At 35.4% G+C, this 17911-nt stretch overlaps 1 protein-coding gene across 2 annotated transcripts in view; it reads right to left on the bottom strand.

Annotated features, from left to right (window-relative positions):
* Nucleotides 1–821: 821 nt before the first annotated feature.
* Nucleotides 822–17911, bottom strand: part of LOC109101659 (coiled-coil domain-containing protein 50-like) — a 19167-nt gene continuing 2077 nt past the window's right edge. The window contains exons 3-12 of one of the 2 annotated variants that reach the window (XM_042766823.1): nucleotides 10979–11041; nucleotides 10767–10890; nucleotides 9874–9964; nucleotides 2971–3073; nucleotides 2790–2875; nucleotides 2318–2380; nucleotides 2001–2111; nucleotides 1356–1465; nucleotides 1163–1257; nucleotides 822–1084 (exon numbers count right to left, since the gene is read on the bottom strand). In XM_042766823.1, coding sequence (XP_042622757.1) covers nucleotides 936–1084; nucleotides 1163–1257; nucleotides 1356–1465; nucleotides 2001–2111; nucleotides 2318–2380; nucleotides 2790–2875; nucleotides 2971–3073; nucleotides 9874–9964; nucleotides 10767–10890; nucleotides 10979–11041 — 995 coding nt within the window. In that variant the 3' untranslated portion in view covers nucleotides 822–935. The remainder of the gene's footprint in view (nucleotides 1085–1162; nucleotides 1258–1355; nucleotides 1466–2000; nucleotides 2112–2317; nucleotides 2381–2789; nucleotides 2876–2970; nucleotides 3074–9873; nucleotides 9965–10766; nucleotides 10891–10978; nucleotides 11042–17911) is intronic. The other variant, XM_042766824.1, reaches the window with a different exon arrangement.

Here is a 17911-nt window from a genome sequence, read left to right as displayed (position 1 = left end):
TGCACTTGGAAAATGCAGAAATAAGGTGATTGTGTGGCACAACACAAAGATAGCAGAAATAAGGCATTATACAAACATACAAAATACAAAGATCTATTGTGTTTTCTCCTTCAATTTACTATTTTTTTTAAAGTATTTTTTTTTTTAAGTATTTTTTTTTTTAACTTTTTGTTAATTATGTTATTAAACTGATTGTTGGTTGTTTGAATATATTTATTACTGGAGTTTAAAGGATGTTTAGTTGATTTGTTTAAAGGAAGTTTTTTGTTACCCTGGTTCCCAAAAGCAATCACTAAAAGTGTCCTACCAGCCTGTCAACCGATGTATTTGCAAACCTCTGCTCACCCTGTTCACGCAGACATGATACGCCATCAGCGCATTCCATTACACTATTGCAGACCGAGCGAGAATGGAAGGCGTTACCTTCACCAACACCGTCTCTCATCATGTCGCTGGTTAGCCTCTGGTCATGTGTTTTGGAGGAGGTGTGGCTTTGGAGAGTGATTTGCAGGAAAGGTGGGATCTTATCCGCTCAAAATTTGCTTGCTATTGCTAGCCTCTTGAAATTGCCTACCCTGCCTTTAACTAAAACCCCACTGATTCAGGACGATGGAACCATAAATGCTAAAATTCGAACTCATTTCTGAGCTTTGGCCTACAAAAATACATCATCCCTTCAGCACTCTGTGCTAGTGTTTGTTATGCAGGTGTACAATTAGCAACAGAGATTAAAAAATGACCATGTTGTACACACCTGTCACTGCAAACACTTGCAAAACAGGTTTTTAATCACTATATACTGAAGTAACTTTGACTCAATGTATTTTAGTGTTTATCTTTAATTATGTACATCTCCCTTGGTGCCATCATGTTGTGTGATGTCCTTCAATTGGATTATACAATACTCAAAAGACAACACTATGTTAGTCACATGTTCACTGTTGCTTACAGTTTTCTTTCTTGTCTTTGGCTTTGTGACGTCCTGTTTTGTCGCTCTGCCGTTTAGTTGGTGGTATGAAGGGGGGTTCTGGTAAATAGTCATAAAAAATACTGTGCGGGTTACGAGGGGCCAAACACAGACCTGCTGAAAAAACAGGAAATGGCTGCTGATGTGGCACAAATACAGTTATTGAACTTTCCTATTATATGTCTGTGCTCAAACCTGACGGGGGGCTGGTGGAAATTCGGCTCTCGCGCTTCCTCGCCTTGAACGTTGGGTCCAGTTCCTCTGCGATATTGTGTATGTGTTGGTTTCGACTGAAAAGAGATGAAGTGCAAAGATACAGTGAGTGTTAAAAGGCATTCTTGAGAAATGGCACATTGTGTGAATGTGTGATAAAGAACCTGTGACTCACAGTGCAGTGCATGATGGGCTTGCAAGATGGTTCTCGATGGTGTAGTCTTCCTCTTCCACAGGTGAATGCAGTCCGTCTGAGTTCAGCCTCTCTCGCAACATCTGATGAGCCTGAAATTGAAGACAAAGTGGCCCAAACGGTCAAACAAAATCACAGAATGTCAATTTACATCAAAACAGAAATATGAAACAAAATGCTAATTAAATGTCTTTCCACATTAACTATTCCTATTTTATTCCACCATGGAATAAAAAAATTAAAATGAACTTTTATCTTACAATTCTGATTTTTTTCTTCTCAGAATTACAAGATGTTAATTTGCAATTGTGAGTTTATAACTTGTTATTCCAAGACATAAACTTTCAATTCTGAGCAAAAAGTCTCAATTGCAGCACATTAAGTCAAATTTATTATCCTGTGGTGAAAATAAGCTTCCATTTTTTTATACCAAAAAAACTATATGCTTTAATGCCATATAATACAGAAACTTGTATTGGAAATGTTTATGCATGTATATGTTTTACATTGCATAACTCATCTTTAAAAGCAATGAGATGCTTGAGGTTCTCAAGAAAATCATCTTGTGTTGTAATCATATTTTTGTGTGTGTTGTGTTTTCACTAAATGAATGCGGTTCTTTCAGACCTTCCTGCTTGTGGTGTTTCCTTCATCTCTCGCTGCAGCGGGTCTGGTCTCTAGGTCTCGTGGTCTGTTTTCGACTCTTCTCTGATGGCGTTGCATGTAGTGGGCAATCTCCTGATTAGCATTGGTGTACAGCAGAGTTACAGAGATTTGGGCCGACATCAGAGCTGATATTTACTTAGACGTTTGAGAATCAAAGAGTAGCAGTTTAAACTTTTGATGTTAAATGTTATAATAGCCATTACAAGAAAATATGGAGCTGTATATTACAACTGTTATCAATCTGTTTATCAGTCCAGTAATCCTGATGATGTTTTTACCTCATCTTGGGCTACTTGGGCTGCAATGAAGTCCACCTCTGATCCAGAGCTCTGAGGAAACTGCTGAACAAAAAGACATGATTTTTAAGTTGAAGTTTCTCATCTAATATTTATTTATGATGGTTTTTATTTTAGATTTATTTAAATTAACAATGTTTTAATAGTTTCAGCTAACAATAACAACACTGGTATATTAGAGGACTGCATTTACATTCAATTTTAGATTTTAATTTCAAATTAAATTTCCTTCATATGCTGTCAAATTCAAAGACCGAGGAAAACCCAAACTTGAAGCCACCAATGCACTTAGACACAGGCAGGCACACAGATATTTACAATCTCCAAAAACAAAGTAATACAGGCACCAAAGCCTGCACAAACCTGAAGGTATAGAACTAAAAAAATAACCCAAAACTGGTCCGAAATCAAGCTGGATTCAGGAAGCAAATAAAATGCGTTCAATATAATGTACCTCTCTGTGAGGCAGCATATCCTCTTCCTCCTGAAGTCTACGGGCCAGCTCAGCGTCCTGAAGCACCTGCTCCCAGATTCCCAAGCCTGACGGAAAGAGATCAAAATGTGCCACAGTTGTGCAACGTGATGCATGCGTTCACATTAAGCATTTGCAAAAAAAATAAAATAATAATAGTTACCATCACAGAGTGGAGAAACACAGTCATTGTTATTGTTACCAGTGGCAGCCCTCTGCCGTCTCATCTCTATTTCTTCTTCTTCCTGTAGCTGTTTAGCGATTTCCTGTTCAGAAACCAATTTACACACATTCAATAATAAAACCGACTGAAGCATGTTGTTTTAACAGTCCAGTATAACCATAACTGGAATGATCAACAAAAAACATACAACACGTCCATAATGTGACATACTTCCACATGAAAAAGGATATTCAGTCTGAAACACGTGAGCTGGGACTTCTGGGATTCATTCATTGGGAATTAATTGGATTGTGAAAACTTAATAAGAAGGCTTGGTGGCATCAGCTGAAAAGGAAAGCTGTTGCTTTTTGCATTTATTTCTTTAACATTCACAGATCGTTCACAATAAAACCAAGAACATAAATTATTTTAGTAATAATGTACATTGATTTCTATGAAAGCTAGTTTCTTCCACGGGATAAAAAATACATTTTTATCTCACAATTCAGACTTTTCTTCTCAGAACTGCGAATTTACATCTTGCAATTCTAAGTTTATACCTGACAGTTTTGACTAACAAGTTTTTTTTCTCTCTCAGAATTGCAAAAAAAGTCAGAATTGTGACAAAGACTTGCAATTACATTTTTTTTTTTTCCTTCATGGTGGAAACAAGCTTTATAAAAATCATTACTGAAACTGGTCATTTTGACTTTTTCATATCACAATTCTTACTTTCCTTCTCAGAATCATGAGTTTATATCTCACAATTCAGTTGTGCTTATAAGTTTACATACCCCTTGCAGAATGTGCAAAATGTTAATAATTGAAATAAATCATGAAATAAATCATGATCATGAAAATTGCATGTTTTTTATTATTAGTACTGTCCTGAATAAGCTATTTCACATAACAGATGTTTATATATACTCCACAAGACAAAATAATAGCTGAATTTATAAAAATGACCCCATTCAAAAGTTTACATACCCTTGAATCTTAATGCTGTGTGTCATTTCCTGGATGATCCAAAACTGTCTTACTGTTTTGTGATAGTTGTTCATGAGTCCCTTGTTGGTCCTGAGCAGTTCAACTGCCTGCTGTTCTTCAGAAATATCCCCCCGCTCCTGCACATTCTTTGGTTTTCCAGCCAAAGCTATTACAAAAGGTGGAAACATTGACTGATGCTCAAGAAGGCACAATGCATTAAGATAATTACTTATTTTGTTTAAAGATCTTATTTTTTTCATTTGGTACTATACTTAAGAAGCTACATAAATACTTAAATGGTTCACAGAAGACAAAATAAGTACAATTTACCCTGATAATCCAATTCAAAAAGTTTACACCCCAAAGCTCTTAATGCATTGTGTTGCCTTCTTGAGCATCATTACATGTTTTGTTTTCACATTATATAATAGTTACGCATGAGTCCCCCAATTGTCCTCCATGTGTCACTGCTGGAAAGGGTTCAAATATGCAGAAGATGCTGGAAAACCAAAGAATGTGCAGGAGCTGGAGGATTTTTCTGCTCAGGACCAATGAGGGACTCATGAACAACTATCACAAAATATAAAAACAGTCATGGATCATCCAGGAAATGACACACAGTATTAAGATTCAAGGGTATGTAAACTTTTGAACGGGGTCATTTTATGAATTCAGTTATTATTTTGTCTTGTGGAGAATATATAAACATCTGTTATGTGAAATACTGTAGCTTATTCAGGACGGTATTAAATAAAAAATAACATGCAATTTTCATGATCCCTCTAATTTTTTAAAAATGATTAACAGTTTCCATATTCTGCAAGGGATATGTAAACTTATGAGCACAACTGTATATATAAATACATGAGTAATAAATTATATTACACAATTATAACACAACGATATTGCATTTATACAACAGTCTGATGGCACAAGTGTGTCAATAAAAAAGAGACAACAATAAAGTGATGAGATTTTGCCTTCAGCCAAAACAATTTGCTCTAGAACAAAAAAAAAAAAAAAAGATTAATAAGACAAAAAAAACTGCCCGTTAGATTTACCAAAAACAAATGTGGAACTCACATCTCCAAAAACGTTGAAGCTAATTTTTAAATAGACAATATCTTAATTAACATACCTCATATTTGAAGTCTAAACAAGAACATTCTTGGCCTAAAACACTCTTAAAACTACATTCTGTGACACAAAAACAGAATTATTTATAACATTATAGTGGATATGGGCGTCCACCATGACACTCGGTGTGAGAAATATCGCAAGCAGAATGATACAAACAGTGAAAGTTCTGTTATTACTAGAAAATCACACTGCTGCAAAAGGCTTTCAGCCAATCAGATTCGAGGACCAGAAAAAAAACTGTTGTGTGTGTACATAAGAAAGTAAAGGGAAAACAATAATAATTTTATTTATAAATAATACAATATCATTTTACAATTTATATTGACTTTTAGCTGTAATGCACAATTGACAGGCCTGAAGTAGCTTAATGGGCAAACTGAATATATGTCTAATGCATCAGGATGGAGAAAAATGATATTCAAGTATGACCTTAGTTTAGACACACACACATCTTGGTCTGAGCTTTAGATCACACAGCAGAGGTGTCAAAGTGGGCCGTGAAACTTCCATCACGAAGTGACTCGAACAAAAGCTCATCTTACAGCATGAAAAACCAGGCTGACACCCACCAGAGGAGCTGGAGGCCAGGCGTGTGGAAAGTACAGCTCTCACACCTACACACACTATATGTGTGACACCCACAGAGACGATTCTCAGGACACCTCGATTGTGATCCTTCAGACCTCATTTACACACTGACATCACGGAATAAAACCGCCCTGCGCACACGAGCACTAACGCATTTAGTGTAACGCTTTCATACTGAGCAGCAGCTCTGAGAAGAACTGATCTTAGTGCTTGATCCTAACCAGCTTCCGCCAAAATACCACAGTAACCAAAAGTAGAATTACTACCATAATATCAAAATAAGTTCATATCAGATCATTTAAACAGCTTTCAGAATCTGTGAATTTGTCGATGTGAAATCTAGAAAACTGTAGTATTTAGACAGAAAATATGATTATACAGGTCTGACATATAATGTGTCACAAATACATTGTTGTGCTGCTTTTGTGGCCTCTTATGAATTAAATAGAAAAGGAAATATTTTTTACACCAATGTCTTCAGCAACAGGAAATGGGTGGTTAAATATGGGAAATAACGACAGGAAATGAGGTCACATATTAAAAATGCAGACCAAGTTAATTTAAAGTGGTTTCCTTAACTCAAAAAAAAAAAAAAAAAAAAAAAACAACAGTCAAAAAGCACACACTATGAAGTATCTACTTCATTTGTCCACTAGAGGACAGTAAATTGAGGCTTATGCTTTGTCACACTAATAAAAGGCCAGTTCATCCTGAAACACACACATATACATATACACACACACACACACACACACACACACACACACACACACACACACACACACATATATATATATATACATATTCATTTACTCACCCTCATGGGGTCTAAATCAAAAAAGCTGAACCAAAAAGCTGAACTGTATAAACAACAAGGACAGAAAAATTTTAGCATCTCAAAAGAGCACTTTAAAAGTAGTCCATACTATTTATTCAGTTTATATCCCAAGTCTTCTAATTACATTTGATAGGTTTGTGAGCCAAACAGAGTTTAGTTTTAAGGTAAATAAGGACAGAATTTTAATCTTTGGTTGAACTACACCGTAATGCATTATCACTTCAAGATGTTTGAACGTTCACCAAAGGGGGTTTTTACCCCCCGTAAATCATGTACTGTATTTCTCATAAATAAACAGAAAATTCCCCATGGGAAATACAATGCAATTACTACACAAACATACACAACATCAGAGGATGCGGTTGTGTGGGCTCATGGGTATTCCAGTCTTGAAGCTGTTGAGTTTATTTGGACAAAATGATTTGAACCTGAGGGTTTACACACCGGTGAGGAGTTAAAGCACGGTTAGTTGAGCTACAGAATTATACAGCATCTCATTATGCAGCACTGTGGCGAAAGAGTTTCAATTCTGGTGGCTGACCAACATAATGCATATACTATAGAGTTTTTTTTTTTTTTTTTTTTTTTTTTCATCCAGAGTTTGTTTTCAGTTCTGATTTTAATTAGAGTTTTTTTTTTTTTTTTTTCGTGAAGACCCACTTTATATCAGCTACACATTCAATTACACTCTCCTCTAAGAGTGAAAATGCAGTTATATGAGAGTAACAGATAACTACATTGTCTGCAGATTCATTAAACCCATAGAATATAATGAAGTTATGACAAATATGAGAAATTTGTTATGGTAGTATATTTGTTCTCCACACGTTAATTATTTAGGCAATAGTGCATCTGACCCTGATCTAAATAGTTCTGTCTTAAATCAGAATATATTAGAGTATTTTGTATTCATTGTTTTAGTGCAAGAGGGATGGCTCTACACACAGTATTATATTCTCTAAAGAAACATTTTGTCGCATATTCTCCATGAATGCATTACACTGAATTAACTGACCATCGTCCAACATAAAGAACTTTTTCTCAAAACATTCTTGTGTAAATAGCGTCTTCCTATTTATTGTAATAATTCTATTACTATTCAGGTGTCTCTATGTGGTGTAAAGTTGTGCGTAAATATAATTTTCCAGTATTGCAATATCTGTTTGTGGAAATTTGAAAGTTTAACAGGCAATTTAGAAATCTCAAAATTGCATTTCAACAAAAATTCTAACCCACCGACTCTTTTAAGTATAGACTTTGGTATATGAAGCCAAATTGAATTAGGCTGTGTAAAATAAGATTTAATCTAGATCAATGATCAGGCAAGTTTAATATATTATGGTGGTCCGATATCTAGAAATCTGATCTTGCTATCTGGGCTTTTGCTTACGGTTTGCCCATTTTAGTTTAGTTTTAACATTTAGTTTTATAATTTTTTCTCATTTATTTTAGCTATATGTTTTTTTAAAGTCAAGATTTTGCTCATCTGTCCGCTATTTGCAAAGGTGCAAAACTGAATTGAAATTTAAACCAGTTAGGGTGAGTCTGACCCACATAGTGCTGTCAAATGATTAATCGCGATTAATCGCATCCAAAATAAAAGTTTTTTTTTTTTACATAATATATAAGTGTGTATTGTGAATATTTATTATGTATATATATAAATACAAACACACGCATGTATATATTTAAGAAAAATGTTGTTTATATATTAAATATATTTATATATATATATAATGTAAAATATAAAAATATAAATATATAAATGTATATACATGCAAATATTTCCAAAATATATACTGTATGTGTGTTTATTTCTATATACATAATAAATAAACACAGCACACATACATATATTACATAAACAAAAACTTTTATTTTGGATGCGATTAATCACAATTAATCGTTTGACAGCACTAGACCCACATGCATAATAATAATTAATAATTATAATAATAGCTTATGGAACCCATAGTAATTAAAAAACAAAAACAGCCAAAAATGTGATGTCCCTGCTTTTTATTTAAATGAATTGAACTGAAAAGAAATGTTCCCAGTTTCTATTTCTCAGATCTGGTCACCTTAATGTAAAAATAATAAATCTTAATTAATATTGGGATAAGAGAGATTAAAGGCGAAATTTGGAGTTTTGGGTCCGTGAAGTTTCCAAATCTGGAACTACTGGACAAAATCAATAATTTGTTATTGTATTAAATAAAAAATATAAAAGCCAGACGTATTCCGGGTCAGTATGTCTCTTTAAATGAGTCTATAGAGCATTACTTCTTTCCATAGGCTGGAATAAAGGGCTCCAGACAGACTGCCTCTTGTAAATAGTCTTCCCACAAATACAGAACCTCACTGTTTCACCACTAAAGCATCCGGCGGGACATGGCCTCCCAGATGACATCCACCTCCTCAGCGACAAACCACTCGTCACCCCAAACACTTTCAAAAACCACTCCTGACAACAACGAAGACAAAGCTGCTCCTTTAGGCGACAGAAATGTCGCCCAACAGCTAAATAAAGCACATAATAGAATTCCTGAAGCCAGTGGAAATCAGAGTGTAAGATCCGACTCGGGCCTCAGTCTTCTCACTCTCTTCTATCTTTTATGTTCTTTCTCTCCTTTATTCTTCTCTGCATAAGCATCTCTACACAAGCACCACTCCACAAAGGTGTTTAAATCAGCTTAACATGAGAAAACAGAAAATTCACGACGTGTGTAGATTATTTACGAATTGTAATCTGTTACTGATTACAAATTACACAATGGATCTATTGGATTACACATATAAGTAAGGTATTAGGACTACTTTTTAGATTACGTTTGACCTAAAATATATTCCATTCTAATATTCCATATTTTCCATTCTATCTCTCTCTCTCTCTCTCTCTCTCTCTCTCTCTCTCTCTCTCTCTCTCTCTCTCTCTCTCTCTCTATATATATATATATATATATATATATATTCACATAGATATGAATGGGAAAAATTCAAGTTGGTGACTGCAAAAATAAAAGTCCTGCTTTACAGTTAAAAGAGCCAATCCTCTTTTTGATTGAGACTTTTTCTGTTTTTAATTCTAGAATGAAAATGTAGCAGCATCTGAGCTACAGAAGCAAATTTTATGATACCAAACACATAATTATAATCACAGATCTAAATACGAAAGAAAATCACCATGCAATGTGAGATATTTATACAAATAATTCAAAGCTACTGCCACTATTTTCAGCTGTAACAGTGAGCAACCGCTTAGAACATCACTTACATTTACTTCAGAAAACATAAGACTCTAGTTTGATCTGTTTCTCCAGGTTTATCTGTCATGTTTTGATGAAACACACCTCATCCTCCTTCTCTCGCCTCCTGGCCTCCTCCGCACACCTCTGGAGCTCCTCCTGGATCATCTGTGCATATCTGCAGTCCTCCTCCTCCCTGTAAACGAGACAGACAGTTTAATTTAATGTAAGATATTTATAATATATGCTTTTTGCTTTCCTCTTTTGTGTTAATTGTAATGTTTTTAAAAAGAAGAAATACTTCTTTTTTTGCCTTAATAATGCAACAAAAGATTCTATTTCAAATAAATGCTGTTCATATTGAACTTTCTATTCATCTAAGAATACAATAAAATGCATCACAGTTTCAGCAAAAATATGAAGCGGCACAAGCGGTTTTCAACATTAATAATAAGAAATGCAAAAATGCAAATCAGTATATTAGAATGATTTCTGAAGGATCATGTGACACTGAAGACTGGAGTAATGATGCTGAAAATATAGCTTTGCATCACAGAAATAAATTATTTAAAATATTTAAAATTAACTTCCAGTAGAAAACAGTTTTTGTAAGTTGTAAAAAAAATCTCACAATATTACTGCCTTTACTGTATTTTTGATCAAATCAACGCCGGCCTGTTGAGCATAAAAATTAAAAATCTAAAAAAAAACAACCTTTAATATAAACAGTTAATAAAACCATATACGCAGTGCAAATCAGTGAAAAAAATCTAAATTTACTGAAGCATGCCATGCTGACTTTACTCTCAAGCTCCAAAATTTTCTCCTGTGAATTTTCATCTTACATATACCAACATACAAACGAATCAAGTTATGCAACACGAATTAGTCAAAGCATCTGTTTCCACAAAGTCATTTGAATATCCTAAATGTCTGTGGTTTTTCCATGTTGCTGACGGAGTAATTCAGGACACATGTCGACACCTGACGATGCTTACAGCTGCCGCAGGTCCTGGCGGAGATTCATTCGCTGTTCCTCTTCCTCCTGCAGCCTCCGAGCCAAGCGAACATCGTTCTGCACCGCCTGGTTCTTCTGGATGTTGGTGCTGTAGAACTTCTCAACTGACACGATAAAGATGAATCAGCTCTATTTTAACCCAGTAAAGAGGAAGGATGAGCGAAATTACAGGAAGAAGATGTTTATACTCACTTTCCTGCTCCTGAAGACTGTGAGCCAACGCGCCGTCCTCTAACACAGAGAAACATTGGCACACTGTGGGAAAACCACAAAAATACAGTGTTAAAAATATGTTATTAAAGACTACATTATAGTGATTTTACCACATTTAAAGGGTGTTGCTGAGTTGGTGCAAAGCAGAGTGTTCGAAACCTCCTTAAGCATGGTAATATTACTGTAATCTTTATAGAACGGGACAGCAGCAATGCAAAATATACTAATAATCAATCCATTTATTTTAATAATGATAACAATAAAAATCTCTCACAAAGCAAAACTGTTCATAAGCTGAATTTAGTCTAATTGGTGCAATATTGATTTAAATTAATTCTACATCACATGCCACTTTCAGGTATTTTACAGTTTCAGATCAGATTTTTAAAGCTGGAAATATCCATTTTATGAACTGAATTCTAATTAAGTGCACATTTTAACACAAGAAGTGATGATACTAAAAAGTTGTGGCATATATATATATATAGATAGATAGATAGATAGATAGATAGAGAGAGAGAGAGAGAGAGAGAGATCAAGTACTAAAATTAAAAATAATAATAATAAAATAAAAAATAAATTAAAGCCAAATATAAGTGTTGAATAAAAACTAATAAAAATGACAAATGCACATAAAATTACTAAAACTTTCAAAATAAAATTAACTGAAAATATAAAAATAAAAGCTAATTCAAAATATGAATAAACATTACAATAGTATAGAAATAAATGAATTACGGCAGCAGTAATGAATAAAATGATCAAATTCATTCATTTCATTTCATTTTCATTTTATTGTCCACAATGTGGAAATTTGCCTTCGGTCTCATAAAAACAACAATCAAACCAACAACAACAAAAAACAACAAGAACAACAAGACTAACACACAGACATCTTCAGGGCAAAATGCAGTACAGCAAGTAGCAATTACGTTACAATACATCAACGGGACGTGTTGTTCAACGTCCGAATTGCACTAGGGATAAAATAATTTTTAAAGATATTATGATTTGCCCTAGGTACTCTGTAACGTCTGGCAGAGGGAAGGAGTTCAAACTCCCTATTGAGTGGATGAGTGGGATCGTTTGTTGTTTTAAAAGCTTTTTTCCTGAGAACTTCCTCGTACATGGAACTTAATTGTTTCTGATTTGTCCCTATGATTTTTGAAGCGAGGTTTACTATTCTCTGCAGCTTACTTCTCCCTTTTACGTTTAAATTACCATACCACATCGCCATGTTAAAAGTTAGAATACTCTCTATCAGAATCTTATAGACTATTTCCATAATGTGCTTGCTCACTCTAAAAGAGTTGAGCTTGCGCAGTAGATGGAGACGTTGGTTACAAGTTTTAAAAATGTAGTCTATGTTTTCACTGAAATTTAGATTAGAATCAATATATGTACCGAGGTATTTGAACTTTTCTACTACCTCTACAATTTGTCCCCTAATTATAAGGGGCTGCACAGGGTCCTTTTCATAAAGGACAAGTTCCTTTGTTTTTGTTACATTTATCTCTAAGGAACTTTCATCGCACCATTTCTGGAGAGATGACACATGTGCTCTATATACTTCCTCTCCAACTATGTCCCCCCTCTTTAATAAAGCAACCAGGGCCATATCATCTGCATACTTGAACAAACGAAAATTTTCCAGATCTAATTGGAATTCGTTTGTATAAATGGAGAAGAGTAATGGAGATAGAATAGTCCCTTGCGGGGCGCCAGTATTAAGTACAAGGATGTCAGACCGAGTATTATTAACCAGAACCTGTTGAGGACGATCAGAGAGGAAGTCCCTTACAAGGTGGATAATACCACCATTTACTCCTATATCGATAAGCCTCTGCAGCAAGGTGTGAATCTGCATGCTGTTAAAGGCAGATGTAAAATCGATAAACAGGGCCCTAGCAAAGTGAGAGGGGGCTTGAAGGTGCTTTGCCAGGGTGTGAAACATACTGACAGTTGCGTCGTCGGTTCCCCTCATAATTTTGTAAGCAAACTGGAGATAATCTAATCTGTTAGAAACTGATGCTGTAATATGTTTGCTTATAACTCTCTCAAAACATTTTCCTAAGATGGAAGTAAGGGCAATGGGCCTGAAATCTTCTAATTCAGTGGCTCCAGGTTTTTTCGGAATAGGCACAATATAGGACATTTTCCATAATTTAGGCATTGTTAAGGAATTAAGCAAGTACTGGAATAACTCCAGCACAATACCTTTTAGTTCATGAACATTTTCTTTTAAAACTCTCCCTCTCAGGCCATCTGGCCCCGGGGCTGAGTTTGGCTTAATACTGGACAGGCTGGCTATAATATCATGTTCATTCAGTGTAATAGGGACATATCCCGAAATGGACCTACACACCCTATCACGTTCAGCACTAAAATCATTTTTGTCAAAACGACTGAAAAAGACATTTAGATCATTTGCAAAAGATGGAGAGGAGTGTGACAGGGGGGTACGGTTTTGCTTAGTTTCCCGACCCATCATCACATTTAAACCTTCCCATGCTTTCTTGGCATTTCCTGAGAAATACTGACATTCAACTTTATCCTTATATTCTATTTTTGCTTTACTCAGTTTCGATCTTAGTTCGCTTCTTTTTTTCTTGAGTAACTCAATATTACCATTTTTAAAAGCATGTTTTTTCTCACGAATACATTCCTTAAGATCACTAGACATCCATAAATTGTTATTAGGAAATATTCTAACAATTTTAGTTCGAGTGATTTTACTTTCATTAAACAACAAATAGGATGTAAAAGTGTCAATTAGTTCATGAGGTGTTTGTATGTTGGTATATGTAAATGATGGAGAAGAGCATCAGAACCCGGCAGAAAGCCCATCGCCAATAGCAACCCTAACATGGTACAACTGAGCACACTTCTGCCATTTTAAAAATCTGATTTTTGTGTCAGGATTGGAGAACTGGCCTACAAAATGGGAAATTGTGAAATTCTTTATCTAATTTGCAGAATTCTTGCTAGACAGCTTGTGCAAATAAACAACGAGAATCGAGAAAGAGTTATCAATCTGTCAGCCCTTTCCATGTCCAAATAAACAATACCATCAGCGTTTGCTATTCATTCTCTAGGACGGTTTATGTTTGGGTCAGTCTTGGTCTCTGCTCTGCTAATAATGCTACACTGGGCCCCAAACAGGAAAACTACTGCCAAGCCAACTGGGTCAACAACTTTAACACAATGGCTCAGAGGAAAAGCTCGTTATGCCCAATAAGCTCACAGAGGTGTGTCAGTGTTATTGGCAAAAACTGCAGCTCACTCAAATGCCATTTCTGACAGGAGTCTATTGAACAACCGTTAAACAATATCGACCTGAAGAAAGACCTTCAAGCTAACACACCATCACACAAAAGACTGCTGAAGGTCAAATAAACCCTACTGATTAAATATACGCAGCTAAGGTTCTCTCTAAGCTATGAACAATCATTCTTCCAGTAACATTAATAGAACATTTGTTGACTGTCATTGACTGGTTTTTACTTGATTACAAACATTCAGAGAATATTCAAAAGTAACATTCCCATAATGTTTGCAAAAGGAAGAAATGGAAGGTTTTGTTAACTCCTTTGCAGAATCAATTTGTAGGAAGATACATATGTAAAATAACATGATCATCAAACATTAAACAGCATATAAATCAAAACTGCCCAATGTTACCAAATGAAATGATGATCCAGGAAGTGGTGCATTGCATGTTCAGACATTCATACAATGCAACAACAACAAAAATAAAAATGTTTTCAAATGCTGGATGTGTTGAGTGTTCAGAGAACTTCCAGAAATATTTTCATAACTTAATGGGAATTTCAGTTTTTCAGTATTTTTGTTAGCTGGCTACTTGATTCAGAATGTTCAGAGAGCATTCAAAAGTAACATTCTCATGTTTGCGAAATAAAATGGAATGTTCCTTTAATGTTTTGAACATTCAGAGAACTTTGTAACTAAATGGGAATGATCTTAGAACATATTTTTGTTAGCTGGTTATATAAAAAAACAACCCTCCCTCTCCCTCTCTGTCTCATGCTCTTTTTAAGTAAGTGTGGAAAAATCAGTGAGCTAATAAAATCTCATGAAGCATCACACAAGCATGTTAAACAACAGAGTCATAAAAGCTGACTCTCCATTATAAATGACAGGTCGTCTAATTACAGATCTGTCAGTGCTGTAGGAAATTTTAGAGACATATTAAAGGAGTCATATGACAAAACAACAGATTTGTATTGTAACAAACAATCAGATATATACAATTTCATATAACCATCTTAGACAACTACTACTAAAAAAACTACTATTCTCAAGTTTTTCTGTAATGGATTTTACCGTTTTCCAAGATGTGCCTGCGTCCGTGTGTCAAACTCCGTCTATTGCCATGAAGCACATACACACGCGCGTGTGAGCTCATCCTATGTGGTAAAGGTCAGTCTGTTAGTAAACAGCACTGGTGCCCGAGTAGATGGATGTTAAAAAAAATTAGGGAAAAAAACCTTGCAGGCACCTCCACCGTCATTTGGGATGGAAAAGCTGACATGGGCCCTCTCAAGACAGAAGCCTGTTTCATAAAGGTTGGCATACTACTCACAGTTAAACTGAATGCCATGAAAAGGGTTTTTTATGCATAACAAGTGAGTGTTATGCACCTTAAAATTAGAACCAGTCTTGAACCAGAAATAGTGACGTGAAATTCCTGAAACCAAAGGAAACTGCTTTGATGCATTGCATGTGAACATTAGTTGATCAGCTCAAATACACTGGTTGGTTCTAAAAAGACATCAAGGATTTAAAGCCACCTAAACTAAAATGCTGTCATTAGTTACACATACAGTAAATACTCAAGAGGTTCCAAAGCTAAAGGATTTTTGTGGAACAAAAAAGGAGGCTGTAAAACTCTTAAAAGCACCATTAAATATCATTAAAGTGGTCCATACACGAACATGCATAAGTTTGAGGTTGGTAAGATTTTTTAATGTTCTGAAGTATCTTATGCTCACCAAGGCTGCACCTATTTGATTAAAACAGTAAATATAGAAATATTATAATTTAAATTTACTGTTTTCTATTTGAATATATTTTAAAATTTAATTTTACTCCAGTCTTCAGTGTAACATGAAACGAAACGCTGCTTACAGAGAAAATAGTGGAAAAAGTCGCCTTGTCTGAATCAGGAGAGAAATATGCACAGATCAAGCAGTGGTTACAAACCAAAAGAGTCCAAAATAGTTCATAAACAAATATGTGGATGGATTTTGATGTGAGAGAACAACTGGGGATGGACTTTTTCACTGTAGGAACAATTATTATGGATTATGGCCAGAAGTGACCGTTTAGTTGAAACGCATTAATGATGGATTTGTTTCTTACAAACACACAGCTTTTCACTCTACAGATGTTAACTGATGGACTGGAGTGGTGAGGATTACTTGTAGATTATTGTGATGTTTTTATCAGCTGTTTGGACTCTCATTCTGACGGCACCCATTCACTGCAGAGCATCCATTGGTGAGCAAGTCAAGGAATGTCAAATTTTAAGTTCTGGATTAACTTTTCCTTTAAAGAGACCAAGGACAATGAATGGTGGTTAAGGGTCCATTAGTGGAAATAAGACTGGTCTTTTGCAGTGGTTTGAGCGGAGGCTCCCGAGCCAAACAGATGGTGCTATTCAGAGTTAGAGAAACAGATAAAAGAGAGAAAAGACAGTAATCGGGACCCCTGCATGAAACTATCAAGCTTTTATCCCTCATCTTTTCCTGCATTCTGCTCATCTCTCTCAATCTCTGGCTTTCTCCTGCAGTTCTTTGTCTATATTTGGCATGAGAAGCAGAAGCTATAAATATCTGGCAGTGAAGTAAAGAGGGGGGTTTGGCTGGTCACGCATGAACTCAAAGAAATAGATCAGAAGCTCTGCTCCTTAAAATGATGCCTTAAACTGCATTATGGTTAGCAGCTCGCTGGGGTTATAAGTTTTCATAAATTGTCCAGTTTCACACGCAGAAGACAGTCTGTCTGCTTTCTAGGTACAACTACAGCCGTGCATCAGTTTATATGAACAATCCAAACAGTACTTCCTTGTTCCTCGTGCGTTCTTCTTGTTTACAGATTTGTGATGTAAACTCATCTAAACCACCATTTTTGGTTTCCTAAAGAACCTTTCAGTGAACAGTTCTTAAAAGAACCATTCAATTTTTTTCTTAGTGTGAAGAACATTTAAATAAACGAAAGAACTTCTATAAACAACCTCTATTTTTAAGAGAATGTCTTTGTGTGCTGTCCATCTAAATTCTCCTGCACTTGAACTCTTCACACCCCTTTCCTGCCTCCAGCTTTAGGCCAAAACGGGAGAAGATTGGAATCTCGGCCCAAATCCTGTTTAAGAAACAGGAATGGAGGGAAGCTCTTGAGCTCATCCAGGGCAGATAAGAGCTCGAGTGTATGGACGGTCTCCAGCTCTTATCTGCCCCACACAACACTCGCTTGCTCTGCTGCTCGATCTGTCCTGAGCTCACATCACATTCCTGAATGCTGATCTCATCTCCTACAATACTCAGCAGCAGCCCTGCCAAACAACATCTAAGACAACACAACTCACCCGGAAAACCTGCACAGGAATATTAACCAGGTGCTGATCAAGCATTCAACAAGTTTTTACCCAGAGGATTTGCTCTGAATACTTTGTCTTTCAGAAAACTGATAGATTATGGATAATTACATGTAGGTTTGCTGGAAATCAATACAAGTTTAGTTGTTTCCTGCATGCAGTGACAGGGATGAAGAATGCTTTTAAATATCTTGGTACATTTTCCTTTCTTTTTTAAAAATATATTTATATGATGCATTTACCCAAAGTGACTACAAGCCAGTGTTATTTTAGCATTATTGATATACTATTATAGC

This window comes from Cyprinus carpio, chromosome A11 (assembly GCF_018340385.1).
Source record: "Cyprinus carpio isolate SPL01 chromosome A11, ASM1834038v1, whole genome shotgun sequence".
Classification (NCBI taxonomy): domain Eukaryota; kingdom Metazoa; phylum Chordata; class Actinopteri; order Cypriniformes; family Cyprinidae; genus Cyprinus; species Cyprinus carpio.
The sequence above is the reverse complement of the archived record's forward strand: the minus strand, read 5'-3'. Positions and strand labels throughout refer to the sequence as shown.